Source organism: Mytilus edulis, chromosome 1 (genome assembly GCF_963676685.1).
Source record: "Mytilus edulis chromosome 1, xbMytEdul2.2, whole genome shotgun sequence".
Classification (NCBI taxonomy): domain Eukaryota; kingdom Metazoa; phylum Mollusca; class Bivalvia; order Mytilida; family Mytilidae; genus Mytilus; species Mytilus edulis.
Window position 1 is genome coordinate 104047933 of NC_092344.1, and position 20720 is coordinate 104068652.

General features: G+C 30.6%; 1 protein-coding gene across 3 annotated transcripts in view; it reads left to right on the top strand.

The window, feature by feature from the left end:
• The window catches only part of LOC139516746 (A disintegrin and metalloproteinase with thrombospondin motifs 9-like), a 116197-nt gene that overhangs the window by 21048 nt on the left and 74429 nt on the right, over positions 1-20720 (top strand). For 2 of the 3 annotated variants that reach the window (XM_071307034.1, XM_071307041.1), the window contains 3 exons: positions 6874-7118; positions 7682-7765; positions 14705-14829. In XM_071307034.1, coding sequence (XP_071163135.1) covers positions 6874-7118; positions 7682-7765; positions 14705-14829 — 454 coding nt within the window. Of the gene's footprint in view, positions 1-6873; positions 7119-7681; positions 7766-14704; positions 14830-14895; positions 14932-20720 lie in introns of those variants that run through there. The other variant, XM_071307050.1, reaches the window with a different exon arrangement.

Genomic DNA, 20720 nt, shown 5'->3' on the forward strand with positions numbered 1-20720 from the left:
TACACATGTACACTTGTATTTCTTTATTATCTTTCTGCAGTTTTGTTTACATAATAATTGGGAGATTATGAGAAAAATGACACATATTGTACAGTTTCATCTGCAGTAAAGCATTCCACAGTAACTTAGAACTGTGTTTATAGTTCTTATGTTAGGCCAAACAAATCAACACTGTGGTTTATTTGCTAAAAAAGTCAATTGAAAGTGTTTTTTTTTAGTTCAAATAAAATCCAGTTTGATTTTTTTTAAACTTAAAGTTTAAGTTAAGAAATTTTTAAAGGCTTACATAGTATTGTGTATATCAACCATGCTTCTGGATGTTACGAATTAAGCAAGAAACTTCTTATTATTAGGTTCAATCATTACAGAGGTAACTCAAATGGCATATCAGGTCACTGCAGAATCTGTTATTAGGAACATTATCTAAACATTACACCTTTATAAAATGTTGTTTAATTGGTATGATGGCATTGTACTGTTGAAGATGAGTTTTTAATTCAGGTTAGTTGTAGGTTGGTCTGCAGAGTCGTTAGGTCATCTTATAATAATTAACACCTTGGCGAAGCACTATAGCAACTCAAATAAATAAACGCTTTTTCCCTTCAAGATATTTTTATAGTATCGAAGTAGGTCATAAGGTAAATTTGCTAGATTGAAGATGTGCAGATTAACAAATGTGTATATTGAGAAACAGAAATACAGTAAAATCGGTAAATGCGATGTTAGATTGGAATTAAGGTTATTTGTTTTGCTGAACTGGTTCACCTGCAATAAATCATGCAGAAAGAAAGACAGAAAACATCCAAGAATCTAAAAAATATAATATAGATTCTAATAAATATTGTGGAAACTAATTGTGCTATGGATGGTAGTAAGTATTTGATTTCTGAAATGTAACTGTCTTTTACACATGTATAGAAATTAATCTAAGTATGAACTACTTCTTTTGATTTTATAAATTCTGGCCCTTTGGTGTCAGTTAGGGATTTTAGTTGTGACGTTATTTAAGTTATGACGTCATATTCAATGTAAACAAAGAAACACTGTCATCACGTAACGTTTTTTTTTTTTTATAACAATTTTTAAAAATGAATTAGTATTGAGTTCCTTTCTTAGACTGATAAATATACATTTTATTCAAAGTCTCATGCAAACAAGACCGGAAACGGAAGTAGATAAAATCTGATTTCTGCGCAGATCCGGAAATTCAAAAACGTGACAAAAAACAATTGAATGATTTTGAGTTCATTAGTACAATGAAAATATCAGGAAAATTTTCCCGATTTTTTTTTTTTTTTATTGGGGACTTCGTCCCCATATAAAGTACCCAACACCAGGCTTGAGAATGTAGAAAGACAATAAAGCACTTACCTTTCCTTCCAGTATTATTATGTAAATATATGTCACATATCCATGGGATAATCAAAAATCTACAGACTGATAAAGAAAAGAATTAAAAATAAAAAAACCAAAATATCTTCATAATGACAATAATAAAGGGGGGAATCTACAGTTTCAGAAGGGTATACTCAATTCTTACTTCCCTCTTAGCACTGGATTTGTTGCTCATGACATGACTATGACGATGAGTCAAATCTGTACATGAAGTAAGATTTTATTGTAGTACATTACACATGCCAAATTTAATTTACCTGAAATAAACAGGGTATGAATAAAGAACAAGTTATGCTGTATACTTCAGATCTTTCATAAAGTTCCCAAGACTGCTTTATTTGTACTGTATTTGTATAGGACTATTTAAGTTCACAATTATTAGAAAACCACATCATAACTAACAACAAAGCATTTTTATTGAGGACCATTTGCGGAGTAATGACCAATTATATCCTGTCCAGTGCACTTTTTGTCACTTGGAATGTTGAGTACCCAGTCAAGTGATGTTGATAAAATTGATTAGATTTGCATTAATTGTTTCAGTTTAGTAAACATTAAACAGTTTGTGTTTGTTGTGGAGTATTTTATAGGAGTAGAAACTTTCTGACTGGTCCATTCAATTATGTCCCAGTCAAAGGTTGTGACAAGTCATCCCGGACAACCTATTACAATAGAAAGGTCAGACGTGTGACAGATAATGAGACTGTTTGGACACACCCTATAATCAAATCTCACTTAGGTACATCAACTACTTTTAAATTACTGATATTAAATATAGGAGGTCTGTTGAACCTTTCATTAAGACCGTCATATGTGCACTGTCCCTTTACCTTCAAGGTGTGAGAGACCAAAAACCTTTCAAATAGCTGAAAAAAGACATTTTTAAAGTTTTTGATTTTAATCTTGACACCTTTGAATAACTATAATTATCTTGACCAGTTAAGGTCAACAATGAGATGGTCAGACAATAAGGTAAAAAGATGTTTGTTTATTTTCTGCCTAAAACTCATTAATATCTTTCAAATTACTATTTGAAAAAATATATATCAGAAAAATTTCTCAGTTTTGATGCTATCAACTCCACATGTTTATTATAATTTCAGCTACTTTATACTTGATAAATGTGTGTTGATCCAGTATTCATTAATCATCTTTTTTGTTGACCACAACTGCCAGAGGCTGAGTCCAGATGGACATCTTAGTGGCTGAACATTATTTAATTTGTCTGGAGAATTTCATAATTAAATCATGCATGGCACAGTTTTGAATCCTTATTTTTCAATCTTAATTTAAATAGAGTCCTATAACCTCTAATTCAAAAACTACAATTCTCAAGTTGTAGCATGGAAATGGCTTGGAGCAGACAGTCTGCCCACCCATTACTTGTACTACAAACATGAACTTTTAAGAATTAAGTGTAGAATTCCAGTTAAATTCCCATATATGCCAAGAGAAAAGTATATCCATCTCACTTAAGAGGATCTTTCAGTTTTTCTAAGTTCAAGAAAGTTTTGTGTTTCTTTGGGATCTACTGTATGGAAAACTTTACTTTACTTTGTGATCATGTTTATAAAGATATTAGTCTAAGCATGTGTGCAAGTATACAAGTATGAGAGCATGAGTATGCAGATATGTGAGCATGGGTATGCAGGTATGGAGCACCAGTATGCAAGCAAGTATGAGAACATGGGTATGCTGGTATGGGAGCAAATGTATGCAGGTATGAGAGCATGAGTATGCAGGTGTGGGAGAGTGGGTATGCAGGTATGGGAGCAAATTTATGCAGGTATGAGAGCAAATATATGCAGGTATGGGAGCATGGGTATGCAAGTTTTCGAGCATGTATATGCAGATATGGGAGCATGGGTATGCAGGTATGGAAGTGTGGTTAAGCAGGTATAAGAGCATGGTTAAGCAGGTATAAGAGCATGGTTATGCAGGTATAGGCATACAGATATTGGGAACATGATCTCTATTATATGTCTACGAAATTGGATAGACTAGTTTGATAACAAGTTGATTTAAGAAGTTTCTGAGAGAAACAAATCTTTGAAGTTATTAATTCAGAAAATTTAGAATTTGGTAAACAAATTGATTATTTTTTTTTTCTTCAATAAAAGCTTGATTATTTTTTTTTTCTTCAATAAAAGCTTGATTATTTTTTTTTTCTTCAATAAAAGCTTGATGGGTTTTAAATTTACTTGTCACTATTGTAATGCATGGAAAAAATTGTTCCATGTTTGTCATATAATTAGGACTTTGAACTTTTTAACCTGAGTTAAAGTTTTGTATTTGGACAGAAGTTTACCACTAATGTATGTAAAAGGGTCTTATTCATGTCAGAGTAGTATGATACTATTCATTTGATAATCAGTGACGACAAACTGTGAATGGATTATAAATATTAATATGCCTAATAATTAAACATTGGTTTGCGTACCTGTATTACTGATAATACTTATGTTACCTGTTGATGACTCATGTCATGGAATGTGTTGATATATAGGTTGCTTGACAGTTAACTTGGCTTATCTGGGTCTATTTTGAGTTTGTCTTTGGTCAATGGGTCAATTTGATCTCACTATATCAGTTCCTCCTCTGGTCACCTTAGACTAATGTCTTTTATACCATGATAGTAAATGTTGTGACACTACTGTAAAACATGACAAAACCATTGCAATTTTTTGTAGAATAGTTCAAATAACATATGATTTTTTTTAAAACAATTTTTTATAATATATGTATAGGTAAAACTTGCATAAATGCTCTTATAAAATTGATAGTTTTTTGCGTAAATTCAATTTGGTTATTCTTATTATATAGAAAATATTCACTTATACAAAGGACAAGGTACAATTATTGATTGATTGCTGTTTACGTACTGTTCAGTGGCAAGTATTACATGAATATTCATGACAACACAAGGACAATAATTGTTTGCATATTGTCCAGTGAAAAGCGTTTCATGAGTATTCAGGATGACACAAGGTACAATGACAAAAACTATGATAAGAAATATTATTAAATGATAGTTTGGGATGCTTTTAAAGGTCAACTTTACTTTTATGTACAACAACATGGATGAGAAAATTTCCTTTGATTCATTTTTGTTGAAATATGTGAAGGAAGCAGATTATATAAATCATGGTTTTTCAACCTTTTTTGACAAAATGCTGATTGTAGAGATCAGACTCCTGAAACAATCAAGTTACTAAGGTGTTTATTACTAATTGATTATTTCACCATATCAAACTACTAAATTTATAGATAAGACATATTGTAGTTTTTGACATTTCTCACTCAAAATAGCCGATCGTACCTTGTCCTTTTCATTTTTTCTAGTGGTTTCTGTTCTCTAACATAATGTTTTGTTAATTGGAGGTTAATCTTTTAGCAAACTTAAGGCTGTTCATGCATGCAGAAAATTGAGATTTTAACTTTTTATAGGCAAATTTATAATAAGGGTTATTTGAATAGAAATAAAACTAGCCATTTCGTGATGATTTCTTTGAAACCCGTTATTAGCTGGAGAATTTATAATTGCGAACTCCCAAGTAGAACTCCAAGGAATTTGCACAAGGCCGTTTTGGGTATCAACTTTTTTTTATCCCATGATAGAAATTAGATTAACTAAAAAAATATTATATTATAATTAAGAAAGGGGTAAAAAAATGCATAAATTTATGAAAAGGCTCTTTTTATTAACAATGATATAGTTAGCAAAATATGGTATTTTTATACCAAAATATAAAGGGTTTTTGTTTTATAGATTTTGGTAATAACAATTTTTCTCCTGACCAACTTTAAAGAATATTGCATGTTGTAACATTTTAGTTTGAATCAGGTCAGATATCAGGGTAATATTCAAATGTTTTAATATAATTACGAGATCATTGTTTGAATTTTGGCCTAATTTATTCAATGGACTAAAGTTAAAGAAATTTTTTTTAGATCAGGGTCAGGTTTCACACTTGACACAGAAATTACCTGAGTTGACCCTTAACACCTGTAGAAATTAGGGCCTGTCATATTATTATTTATATCTACTGCCTTGATTTATTGAGCGATGTTCATACCCATGAACAAATAATGTTAAAAATAATTCCTTAATTGCTTCATTAGTGAAATATCTGGGGAGTATTGACCTCAAGAAAAATTTGAAATCCTGTGATGTTCCATTTAGAATGATAAAGGTTTTGTTGTACAACATTAAGCTTTTAATAGCTAGACATTCTATTCTTGTATTAATGATAGAAAATGTATTAGTCCATTTGTACCCAAAAGTTACGGAAGCTTCACGAATATCACTTGACTTCAGCCTAGCACTGCTTTGCTGTAACTGAAATATTTCCAATGAGCATACAAACCTTACTCAAGGTGTTTAAATTAATATTTGATATTAAAGTTATACATAAAAAGACCTGATCAAAAGCATAACAAAGCAAGGTTTGGATTTTATTTTGTTAGATTGCTTCCTCATTGTTATTTACTCACTGTGTCTACTTATAAACACAACAAATATATGTAACTGTTGAATACAACCTTATAAACACAACAAATATATGTAACTGTTGAATACAACCTTATAAACACAACAAATATATGTAACTGTTGAATACAACCTTATAAACACAACAAATATATGTAACTGTTGAATACAACCTTATAAACACAACAAATATATGTAACTGTTGAATACAACCTTATAAACACAACAAATATATGTAACTGTTGAATACAACCTTATAAACACAACAAATATATGTAACTGTTGAATACAACCTTATAAACACAACAAATATATGTAACTGTTGAATACAACCTTATAAACACAACAAATATATGTAACTGTTGAATACAACCTTATAAACACAACAAATATATGTAACTGTTGAATACAACCTTATAAACACAACAAATATATGTAACTGTTGAATACAACCTTATAAACACATAAAATATATGTAACTGTTGAATACAACCTTATAAACACATAAAATATATGTAACTGTTGAATACAACCTTATAAACACAACAAATATATGTAACTGTTGAATACAACCTTATAAACACAACAAATATATGTAACTGTTGAATACAACCTTATAAACACAAAAAATATATGTAACTGTTGAATTCAACCTTATAAACAACTTGTTAAGGCAACCAATCTATAGTTTCTATACCATACCATGTTTGGGTGGTCTTTTGTATGATTTACTTCATCTGGTGAGTTAATTATTACTCATAATTTCAGTGATATTGACTGAATATGAAATTGTTACATATGGTTATATTCGTATTTATTAAAAAATAACTTTAGATGGTGTACGAAACTGCTTACAAAGGGTTTAAATGATGTTGAAGATGATCCTTCACAAGGAAGCTGTCATGACATATCATACCAATTTTAATAGATATAAGTAGATGTGGTATGAGTTAAATCTAGTTTACTGACATTGTTTTATTATTTTTCAGAAGATTATAAGCATACAAAAAGAAAGGGAGAGCAGAATTCTAGTTTAAATGACAATAATTTTAATTCATCTGTGATGTTAGAATCTAATTCTTCATATTATAAAAGTAACAATAGTGCTCATCATATTCATAAACGTTCCACGTCATATAAACGTTATGTGGAAGTTATGATTGCTGCAGACTATCATATGCAACAGTATCATGGCAGCAATTTACAGCGTTACATATTAACATTAATGGCAATCGTAAGTATTATATTCTATTATTAAAAAAATGAAACCATCCATACAAAATTGTAAAAAATTCAAAAATTCTAGAACAGAGCACAAAGTCAAAGCACAGTCTTTCATTCATATACAAGATATGCAATGCAGACCTCTTATTTCTTTGACCAACAGCATAATGTTGGCTTAACACTAATGAGATGTCTCCCATATAATTACATTTGCTTTCCATATTACTGCAGATTCATTTATTTATTTGGGTACCAATTTGTTGAAGAAAAAAAAAATGGCTTGCATGATGCTTGATTTCAAAGTTTTGACAAATACAAATTTTTGTAATACTCTAATTTAAGTTTCTACTTTAACGAAGAATTGTTGACAAATATATAAGTACTTTAAGAAAGAAAAAAATGATTTTGAAGTTAATGAATACACTGGAATGAAATTAATTATTTGTTATCTTCTGTAAAGAAGAAGAAACACACATCTTATTTACATGCTTAACATTATACATTGTACAGTCGATGCATTGAATAAAAGAAATATTAAAATAACAGTTTTGATTTTCAACATGTATATTTCAGGTATCCAGTATATATCATGATGATTCTATAGAAAATTTCATCAATATAGTTGTAGTAAAAATTGTACAGTTTGAATCTGAACAGGTAAGAATAGAAGCTTTATTTACATCAATCATTTTCAGATTTCTCACAAATAAGAATTTTTAGCATGGTGTTGATAAAACTGTTCCCCTTTTGTAAATAGAACATTCCCTACATGTCAAATCCTCAGTTAAATCTCCTCGTATCAAATATTAAAGTATAATTTATGGTATTTTTTATTGTCAATTTTTAATCAAATAATAAATAACTAATTTTAAGATAAATTGTTTATATTTTAAGCAATATGTTTTTATGTGGAGATAGTAATTTAATGATAAGCCCCAACTGCGGTCAGGTAAACAGACCACAGTCAATGACAGAGTATCACTTGCTTGATCTTGCGGTCATTTCCTGGTCCACTCATTAATATTCTTTTTTTCCTTAGCTATATGACAATAAAAACCACAAGTTTTTGTCTGTTTTTGACCATCTTCATTTATCATGGAATGATTGTTGTATTGTATACATGACAATAGATTTTGGTTAAACCCCCCATATAATGAAATGGGATGATTGAAAAATTGAAGTATTTAATGCCGACAAAGAGACACACGTTGATGGTAAAAAATGATATACATTGAGTCCACACACAGACTGACCATGGTGTTAAAGTATTAATGGCAGGACATACATCTTAAATTAATCAAAATAGCTACATGATACTGGTTGTATTTCTGTCCCATTCATAAAAAGTGATGATACGGTAGATTTAAATCTAGGGCTTATAAATGTTTGAGTATATCACTGGTATAATTTTCTGCTGAGTGTTTTTGTTAAGGACATGATCAACTGTTTTGTTCAGTTTCGTTAATCCTTTAGACCACTTGCAATCCCATGTATTTAATAAGCAGAGAGGTGGATCTTTTTTTACTTCAGATCCTGCTTTAATGAATTAGAAATTGTTTGACTTCAAATTTCAGTTATTAGAAAAAAGAGCACATGTGTGTCCCACAGCTGTATATTCTTGTCAACCTGATATTTTGATGTTAAGTAAACAGAAATATTGAGGTCCTGTTGCAAACTTGCAGGTGCACTGTTAGTTGCAGAGGTTATTATTAGCTCAGTAGTCAGTGCTTGGGTATCAGTTTGATTTATAACATTCTGTTCCTAAATTCCCAATTGATAAGGTTTTAACTCTCTGGAGTATAGTTACATTGATAAGGCTCTAAATCTCTGGAGTATAGTTACATTTTAATTGCCCATTGATAAGGCTCTAACTCTCTGGAGTATAGTTACATTGATAAGGCTCTAAATCTCTGGAGTATAGTTACATTTTAATTCCCCATTGATAAGGCTCTAACTCTCTGGAGTATAGTTACATCTTAAGGTCCCCTTTTGATAAGGTTCTAACTCTCTGGAGTATAGTTACATTTTAATTGCCCATTGATAAGGCTCTAACTCTCTGGAGTATAGTTACATTTTAATTCCCCCTTGATAAGGTTCAAACTCTCTGGAGTATAGTTACATTTTAATTCCCCATTGATAAGGCTCTAACTCTCTGGAGTATAGTTACATTGATAAGGCTCTAACTCTCTGGAGTATAGTTACATTTTAATTCCCCCTTGATAAGGTTCAAACTCTCTGGAGTATAGTTACATTTTAATTCCCCATTGATAAGGCTCTAACTCTCTGGAGTATAGTTACATTGATAAGGCTCTAACTCTCTGGAGTATAGTTACATTTTAATTCCCCATTGATAAAGTTCTAACTCTCTGGAGTATAGTTACATTGATAAGGCTCTAACTCTCTGGAGTATAGTTACATTTTAATTGCCCATTGATAAGGCTCTAACTCTCTGGAGTATAGTTACATTTTAATTCCCCATTGATAAGGCTCTAACTCTCTGGAGTATAGTTACATTTTAATTGTCCATTGATAAGGCTCTAACTCTCTGGATTATAGTTACATTTTAATTCCCCATTGATAAGGCTCTAACTCTCTGGAGTATAGTTACATTTTAATTGCCCATTGATAAGGCTCTAACTCTCTGGAGTATAGTTACGTTTTAATTCCCCATTGATAAGGCTCTAACTCTCTGGAGTATAGTTACATTTTAATTGCCCATTGATAAGGCTCTTACTCTCTGGAGTATAGTTACATTTTAATTGTCCATTGATAAGGTTCTAACTCTCTGGAGTATAGTTACATTTTAATTCGCCATTGGTAAGGCTCTAACTCTCTGGAGTATGGTTACATTTTAATTCCCCATTGATAAGGCTCTAACTCTCTGGAGTATAGTTACATTTTAATTGCCCAGTGATAAGGCTCTAACTCTCTAGAGTAAAGTTACATTTTAATTGCCCATTGATAAGGTTCTAACTCTCTGGAGTATAGTTACATTTCAATTGCCCATTGATAAGGTTTTAACTCTCTGGAGTTTAGTTACATTTTAATTGCCCATTGATAAGGTTCTAACTCTCTGGAGTATAGTTACATTTTAATTGCCCATTGATAAGTTTCTAACTCTTTGGAGTATAGTTACATTTTAATTGCCCATTGATAAGGCTCTAACTCTCTGGAGTATAGTTACATTTTAATTCGCCATTGATAAGGTTCTAACTCTCTGGAGTTTAGTTACATTTTAGGGCCATTGATAAGGTTCTAACTCTCTGGAGTATAGTTACATTTTAATTGCCCATTGATAAGGCTCTCACTCTCTGGAGTATAGTTACATTGATAAGGATCTAACTCTCTGGAGTATAGTTACATTTTAATTGCCCATTGATAAGGTTCTAACCCTCTGGAGTATAGTTACATTTTAATTCCCCATTGATAAGGTTCTAACCCTCTGGAGTATAGTTACATTTTAATTGCCCATTGATAAGGTTCTAACCCTCTGGAGTATAGTTACATTTTAATTGCCCATTGATAAGGTTCTAACTCTTTGGAGTATAGTTACATTTTAATTGCCCATTGATAAGGTTCTAACCCTCTGGAGTATAGTTACATTTTAATTGCCCATTGATAAGGTTCTAACTCTCTGGAGTATAGTTACATTTTAATTGCCCATTGATGAGGTTCTAACCCTCTGGGGTATAGTTACATTTTAATTCCCCATTGATAAGGTTCTAACTTTCTGGAGTATAGTTACATTTTAAGGAGGTCCCTTTTAGTCATAAAGCACAAAACATTGCTTTGTTTTTATAACTGCCTCACTTGATAAAAGTAAATCAAGATTTGTACCTCGGATGCAATAAATTTCTAATGTTATTCCCATTTTAAAAATAGTATTTCTAAAATGATTTTGATTTCACCTAATTTGTATTAATAGATATTGATAAAAGGGTAGCTATGATTCTGTTTAATAACCTTTTCTTCAAATACTCTGAAGATTTTAGATTTTTTTATGACAAAAAGTACAAAGAGTAAGTGTCAAATGTTTGTTTTATTCAAATGGTTATCTCTGTTTAAAAATCAATTAGTAGATGTTAAGTATGGTTACTTCAATCATTTTCTGTCACTTAATTGACAAACCGCAGGTATAATTTCACAGGTAATTGTGTGGTTATATCTAATATATTATTTTACGGTTTAAGAACTGAAAACAGAAGATAGTACAGTCTTCTCTTTCTGTCAATCCATGACTGATTTGTCAAGATCAAATCCCATATCTTTGCAGTCCATCGGCTATATTGGCTGAAGTTACATCTTGCAGCGATATAAGAAATCGGTCTTTTGTTTGACATGTCTTTCATAAATCTTCGTTTAAATCTATTAACGAAGGTACATACTTGCACCTGTTACTCAATCAATTTCTTATTTTTTGTTCCTTTATTTAAAGAAATACCAAAGGTCAAAATTAGAACAATAAGAGGTTATTACTTGTAACACTATCAAAAAACAAACTATTACTAGACCACAATTACCTCAAAAGTGTGATTATTACTTTGATACAGGTTCAGTACTACCCATTTAAAATATTATCGTCGGTTTTGCCTGGAGTCAACTTTTACACATCTCTGTCACTAAAAGAGTTTTAATCAAAGGTGTAAGTTTCATATTAAGTGATGCACCAGTAAACTAAATGTAGACAAATGTAACCTACACCAGTTTTTATAAACACAGGTATCTCTTTGATATATTTATACAGGTAAATGCTGTTACGAATCTGGTGGGTCTTAAATTCCCATTTTACTTGTGGTTGCACATCTAAGGTGACATTTCCTTTTAGTCTTATTGTTTTATTATATTCTCCAGACTGAAAAATGGTCTGATTGTTATCTGTTCATGAGGCTAGAATTGGCGATTATTTTCCGTACCTTTAAGTTAGATCCCTGACATCAGCATTAGAGAAAACAGGATTATACGTCTAATATACGATCTACGATCAGTTTTCTTTTATCATGTTGATCCAAGGAGTAAAAAGACATTCCGTAATATATGTACATAATACTATAGGTTAAATGCTATTATATTAGTCTGGGTCTTGCATTATAGGCAAATTATACCATTTTGTTTAGGTGGGCCCACTGACTGATATCTTTTTTCCAAAATATATTGGTCTTTTATGATAAATCCAACAAAACCTGATATATTTAATGATAGTCTTTAATCATTTTAAGCTGAATACTTCTTTTATTAGCAATATGTTCCATATTTAGAGTCTCTTTACAAATTTAAAAGTTACACTTTGAATAAGATGGATTTTTATGAATGATTATTAATTTATGTAACGTTTAATAATGTAAATTACATTTAGATGATTTTTGGTTCACTGAGTTATAAACATGCCTTTAAAAAAATGAAAATACATTTTTATTTGTAAACCACAGATAATATGATGAAAATTTTTACAAAGCTTATTCTAGTAATTCTACTCTGTTTAGAAATAGTGTTCTACAACAGTGACAGATAGTAGAATTATTATTATTGTGAAGAAATCTGTTAGTTATGAATTGGGACTTTGGAATATCGAGTTCCTCTCAACTAATTGAGTTTCTTTCTAAATTTTTGGTAAAATAGTTAAAATTGTTTAAGAAGAATGAAATTTATCATAGGTATTGAAGAATGAAAATGATTTGAAATTTGAATCTTCAAGTTTCGCTTAACAATAAGTTATCGAATCCATATATTTGATAAGATTAATCTAGGTTGTAAATTATGTATCAATTTAATGTCAAGTTTTCTAATAAAGTTCTAAAAGGATCATTTTGAGTTTATTTTGGTGTTCTAATAGAGATACTAAAGTTGTGCTGAGTCAGCCTTAAAGTACATTCATAGTAAAGTTACGTGACTGTTTACAGTTTGACTTATAATTAGGTTGTCATCAGGAGAAAAAAAAACTGATCTTTTAAAGATCTTAATGATTTTATACATCATAGGATGATATCTAATTTTCATACCTTTTTAGTGATATAGTTATATTTTTTTATCGTAGAGATCACTAATTATATGTATTTATTACACAACATTTTTCTTAAAATATCATTTAAATGAGGAAAACGATTTTGCTTCATATATCAGTAGGATATTAAGATTGCGCTTTGATTATTGCAAAGTTAATGAAGCTTGGATTAGTGGGAGGGTTGAAAGCTCACAACAGGTTTTACCCAGCCGCATTCTTTATGGACCTTACCCAAAGCTCTAGCATGTAATGTCTTTGGTTGCTGTCTGACATATTTGGAGGTTGTTATAACACTTAAAGATATCTAAATAACTAATTACCAAACATTAACTGTCAGAGTGTGTCAATTTAAAAAAAGAAATAACTTGAAATTAATTACATCTTTAAACTTATCAGTATACACAATATTTGTGAGTGTTTCCTGTGGTACACACTTTTGATATTTTATTTTTTACAGTGAAGAAAAGGGAGACTCAACTACATGATATGATAATAAGGTTCAAATGACTTAAATGCAGAATCAATTACTGATAATATTTTTAAAGAACTCTCATAAAAAATAACAAAATAACAAAATAACAAATAAAAACACCAGAATTGAACAGAATTAATCAAATTTATTAAATAATTTTTTTTAAAATGTTTAAAATGACCAACAGCATAAAATGTGACCTTTAAACTATGATAATGATCTTTTATCATGATAACCTAAATTGAAATTCCAGGATGTTTTAAAGCATTTTAAAGCAAGGTATAAATTACTTTATGGACATAAGTTGACATTTTTAACATAGATTTAAACATTAATATGAGAAATTTTGCGTCTTAATCTATATTTTGTACCTATAAAAGACGTGTGTGTGTGAGTTTCAGATCAAGTAGTTTTGTACTGTTTTGTACCAGGTTCTATTTAATGTGTTATAAACATCTGGATTGTCCTCAGGCAGATTCCATACCAAGTTTATTCATTCATTACGATTTTAGCAAAATATTTCTGTTTTTGTTGTCTATTTAAATCAAACTGATTATGTATGTATTATTTATGAAATTAACTTAGTACATAGTTTTTGATATAGTATCACCTGAGTTGTGAGGATATAATCCTTAATCTTGTTTTGACTGTTTAGTTCACTGTCTAGTCAAGAGTTGAATTTCTTGTTTCTCTTTGGGATCAGTCTTTATAGTAAAAATTATTGTATTGAAATGTAGCTGATACGTCTTTGAACGTGTGGCTCAGATTGGTTTATACTTCCATAAGTAATCTCACCTTTCTTTTTGTAAACCTGGAGTTTTTGCCCCACGTAGTAGCATAATAAATTTTGTCTGTGTGTTCGTCCATTCGTCTGTCTGTTCATTCGTCCATATGTTTGTTTGTCCGTCAATTTGTCTGTCTGTCTGTCACGCTTCAGGTTTAAGTTTTTGTTCAAGGTAGCTTTTGATGAAGTTGAAGTCCAATCTAGTGCTAGTGGGACATCCCATTAAATGTGTCATGAATAATGGGTTGGTAATTATTTAAGATACTTAGAGATATCTATTTCCTTGTTGCTTCTGACTGTGGAAAACATATATATTTAATGTTTGGTTTAATTGTTTTGTAGAATGGACCTAAAATATCAACAAATGCACACAAAACATTGGAAGAATTTTGCAAGTGGCAGCATATACAGAATGAAGATAGCGATGATCATCCATATCATTATGATACTGCAGTATTACTTACCAGGTAAGGGTTAGAATAGATTCAGGCAGGCAAGATTTGTAGACAAGATTCTTACCACACAGATGATCATCCATATCATTATGATACTGCAGTATTACTTACAAGGTAAGTGTTTGCAAGATTTAAGCAAGCAAGACTTGTAGGCAAGATGGTTACCATAGAGATGATCATATATCATTATGACACTGCAGTATTACTTGGAAAGGTAAGTGTTAGTACAGATTTAGGCAGGCAAGCTTTTTAAGCAAGATGGTCACCATGTAGACATTATGACACTGCAGTTTTACTAACAGCTAAGTGTTGGACAGATGTAGGCAAGTCTTACAGGCAAAATGATTATCAATGTTTATTTGTCTAAACATGGGTTTTTGAACTGTGTAAAATTGCAATACAAGTTACAACAAGTTGAGAGTAATTTTATAGTAAGTTTTAACCATATATCTGGTTTATTATGATATTTTAGATTGAGTATGTTTCTATTCAACAATTACAGATGAATAAATGGTGAAGTTTGGACCATATTTTGTCCATAAAATATATTGTCTGTCTGAGTATTTACATTTGTACATCAGACTAATGGATACTTTTGATTACCAGTATTTATTTAATATCTCAATAATGAGAAAACAAGACTCTCTGATTGGCAGATTGTTTGGCTTTGTTTTGAAATAAATGCTTTTGTTGCACATGATTGCAATGGTGGATGGCCAGTAGCCTTTGAAGTTTACATCTGACATTATGATTTGATTAAGAAGTTGTCAGTGTGTTATGATGGACATCATAACAGTTGGATGGTCAATTTTCTTCCGAAACCTGGTCAGGTACTTCACTGGTACTAAATATATGATTGATAAAAAAGTTGTTAGTGTAAATTTATAGATCATAAAACAGGTGGTTTGTTTTGCAACATAACCTGTGCTGGGTCAGTGAGATTTGTCTTGCTTTATTTTATGTGTCTGGTATAGATATATAGCTTATTTCTTTGATTGGTGGAAACAAAACTTAAGGAGTTTAAGAAATTAATTTCTGTATAGTACTTACTATACATACATAGCTAAATTTAAAAACAATCCTTATTGTTTATGACCAGATACATACATGTCCTTGATTGACCTATTATAAAATTGTATATGGTATTATCATTATAGTTCTAATGACATTGCAAGGTGTTAAAATGTCAATGGGCAAATGGTAAGGTCACAACATTTTGGGAAAAAATTTATCATATTTTGATTTAGCATTCCTGTACTGTCTAATAGTAATAAAATTTGAATATTGTTGCATATAAAAACATGAAACTTATTTATACCAAACGTCTATTGCTAAGCATTGCATAAAAAGGGGATATACATGTAGTTTAATGGAAAAAGAAAACTGATTCTTTGTTTTCCATACTTTTCAATTTATGCATGTCCAGCTTCCCTAAATATGGACTGAAATAAAGCCTGTTTATTGTCAGTAATCAATGATCTGTATTTTGTTTTCTGTGAATAAGTTTCAACGACAAGACTGTCTGATGAATAAGAAACATACCAGATATTTTTTTAGTTGGAGTCATGAACTATCACAGATTGAATTATACATTGGTTTCTGATTGAAAGAAAACAATGTGTTTTGTATTGAGATGTTATTAATGTTGATGCAGATATTGTTTGTGAATATGCAGCCTAATTTGAGTCTGTTCTATGTTTCTGAGAAATGTTGAGAAAATTAATAGTGATTTTGTAGAACACAGTCTTTTTCTATAAGAGGCTCTCCGGTTAGTTGCCTTTCTTAAGATACTATATTACCTTTTATTTCACTGATCTGATATACAGTGGCTTATATTTCATGACCGAATTATAGGAATCAATAAATTCCAATTTTATTGTGTTTTCAGAAAATTCAATTGGTCATTTTCTCCTTTCTTTAGTTCACTGACATTTATTGTTGGGTCACTGACTCAGTTGTCCACCTCTTAACAATATTAGATTTTTCACACCTTCCGATTGAAATCTTACCCTAGTATAAATCACGACTGTATAAAAATCAGGGGTATTTTATCGGAAATTTATGTTTCAATGATTCTTGTCTGTGCTGATATACAGGCTTTATTATAAAAGAAAGATGAAAATAAAAATGTGTGAAAACTAATGCTGATTAAGATAAGAAATTTTATGCTGTAATAAGTACGTTCTTGTTACAAGGCTAAAGACCTCAACCCTAATTAGAGGTTGATAACGTTGAAGAATTGTTTTTTGTAATAAAAGGAACATAAGTCAATGAAAATTTAACAGAAATCTGTGTCTGTTTCTTATGGCATTTCTTTGGCATTAAGTTTTTCGGTCAGAAAAATAGGTTAGTGACCCTTAGACCATCTTTATGGACATGAGAAGGGCGTAATAACCACAAAATTTAAAGAATTGATGGTAATCCTCGTAAGATATTATAATCCATATCCCTAGATACAATATACCATGGAAAGTATTCTGCTTATCACAATGATAATTAAGGGTGGACTAACCTGTCAGATTTGTAACTAGTGACATGTCCATTTGAGTGGATTATAAATCCTACTTATAACACCAGGTTTTTCTGGGGATACCAAACTTTCTCTCAGATATTTTGAAATTATTGTAAGAGATTGGCATCTGTCATGAATTTCATAAATGAAGCCATATTAAACCTTATATTTTTTCTATGGAATATTTTTTACTAAAATATTTAACAGACAATTCCAAAATTTCACAGTGTAATATTTTAACAATAATTTAAAATCAATCTAGCCTTGCTCTGATCCATGAAAAAAGTATGTTTTACTACTTTTCCAAAATGTCTTTTTATCTAAGTTACTCCTTTCAACTGCAGCAGGGGTGGATCCAGGGTTTTCAGGGAAGGGGGTTATAATCTTTAGTGGTAAAAAGAAACATGCTTTTGAGATTTTATGTACACAGAAATTGGTCTTTTCTGGTCAAACAGGGTTGAACTACCGTACCCTCTCCACCCCCACATGAATCTCCCACTGTGCAGTACACCATATATATTGACTATTAGTCAAGCTGTACAATAGTCCATGAGCCAGTACTATATGGAGACAGTACCTACCCACATCAGCATAGAGGTAATTGGAAGTTTTGATCAATAGTTTATTCAACTATCTGTAGATATATTTTGAAAGTTATAGAGGAGGTCAGTATTCTTTTTGAAATATTACTTGTCTCTTTTCTCTTTAGGAGATCACACCAAAACTTGTTTTATTGTAAAGGATCCTGCTGTTTCTCTTGGATTGGGTGACTTGAGATTTATTATTCACAGCTTGAGAAGCATGTTATATATTGGTAGAAATCATTGTAGTTATCCTTATCTTTTTGAATATTTTGAGGAGATAGGAATAATTGAATTAGCTGCTGAATGAGAATGTTGGAATTGTTTTGTTGCTCTGGATTGTGTTCTTACTGTTAAGACTTATGTGTGGTGGAATACCGCATGAGAAATGCTCAATTTCCTAAGCCTTTGCTTTGAGAAAGAGAAAATCAGCAGTTGCAGAAAATAAGTGCCAAAGGTCATCAACACAATGCTGACAGATTTAGTCTAAGCGATTTGTAAATAACATTGAATTGCCTGATCTTGATCGGTTATCCATATTTTGTACACTGCAGTTCATAAACCTTCAGTATTAAATAGCAATTTTATATAAGATGAAGTGAATTTCCACCTGTGAATTATTCCTAATTGCATACGTTGGTATGAAGAAATAATAGCAGTTAAAACCACAAAATTGCCACTACTGTGGTCTTTACTTTCCTGTAGATCATCTAGGAAGACTTGATAGTCTTGATATGCATACTTGATATTTGTAAGTGTTTTATAAAGTCATCAAACAGGAGGGCATTCAAACAATACCTTATATTTACGGAGATTTTTTTTTTAACAAATATAAATCATTTTTGACCATTTGTGCTGTATCTTTAGAATTCTACAAAGTCATAAATATTTTACCACTTTTAAACCATAAAACTGTCTCCATTAATTTTCAAATGCCAACAAGTGAAATTTTGTTGTTTGCTTTGAAACCTATTCCATCAGCACAAATATAGATGACATCATCACAAACATAGATGACATCAGCACAATCATATGACATCACCACAAATCATGGTAGATCCCATCAAGGCAAACATGAAAGGTTTGGCTTCAAAGGTTTCAAGTTTTGTGAATATTTTTTTATAGATATGTGTGCAGTTTTTAAACTTAGGAATAGCGTAATGTTGACCTTTACTTAAAGTAAATATAGATTATAGTAAATATTTTACCCTAGATAAATTTTGTTGTTGAAATTATTTTTGGTGTAATTATTTGATAGTGAATGAAGGTTTCCCCAAAAATTGGCAGAAATTCAGTGAGTTAATTTTCCTTGCTCTTTCTTTTCCTTTGAAAGAAGATGATGATTAGTATTTAATGAAAGGTGATAAGAAGACAGTTTTGGGTCGGTTGATGCAGTCATGTTTATAAATGGTGGTGAAATCTGTTGAGATTGCATTTTCATCAATGAAAAGGGTACCTGTTGGGTAATCAGACTGATTTTCACACGATCAAATGTCATATTGATTAAGAAAACAGTTGTTTGTTCACTATCATGACTATTGGCATTACCAAATCTTCTTACCATTTTGTAATTGAATAATTGGAATTTTCAGACACCAGAAGTCTGTTAATGTAGAAATCATACCTTTATTTTGGCTGCTATTCTTGTTGATGTACGTCATTTTTTTTTCTAAATTAGAAATTGTCTAGGTAGGTACAGAAAGAAAGCTTATATAATCAATCATATATTTTTTCATACTTGAATGGAGGATTTCTAATGATTGGCAATGATTATGTTATTATAGAACACTATGTGGGTAAAATAAAGAAAACTCCAGTCGTTTATTTAGGAAAAATGCATGTGGGATGTCACATTTCACATTTTTATTCAGGTTTTTTTTATTAAATGCTTTTTATTTTTTTCCCCTTTATTTTCATGACTTAGCCAAGTGCTTTGTTTTGTTTTCCATGGCTTAAAAATAATGTGTTTTACTCTGCTTTGTTTCCATATTTGAGCTAAGGTTGTTTTCCATTGTATAGCTAAGAATTTTATTTATGACTGATCTAGGACTTTTGTTTCTCATGACTAGGCCAAGAGGCTTCTTTTCCATGGCTAAGCTTAGAGTATTGTTTTGTGCACCTAGTAGCTGTTATTAAACCTCTATAGAATAAACTGGTTATGACAGTAAATCATGTTGGTAGAATCAGCTTTAGTGTGAATCCTGACAGAGCTTATCATATTCCTAATAACTAAGTAATCAATTAATGACCTCTTAAAAACATGATAATTATAGATTTACATCAATACAAAATTGTAATGTGATAAACAAGCCTCCCTGCTCTTGTAACAAGATCATCAAATTAAGATTAAAAGACCCATCTTCCCTCAAAGGATGTTCTATGTAGAAAGAAATACATGTAATTCTTCCACTCTTTGAACAAATATAAGACAAACGTTCAGCTAAGTGATAAGTTAAGCCATGTAAAAGGACATGTTAGAAGATACCAATGAAGTCAAAGTCAAAAGTTTACTGTTTAGCTTTTTCTCATTTTGGTTATTTTCAAAAAGTGTTCCATCATTGCTATATTGAAGACATGGTATAGATAATTTGTCATAACTAGGAATTTATCAAATCTCGTGTATTTTAGTATGCAGAGTAACATATACAAGGACATGAGATGACCTATATATATTTTGACCTCTCCTTGACAAGTAGTGATCATTAACATTTTGTATAAAAATATTATATTATGACTTCAAAATATTTTTAATATTTTTTTTAATGTTTTATGTAAAATATTTCGAGCATCATCACAATAAACATTCTTTG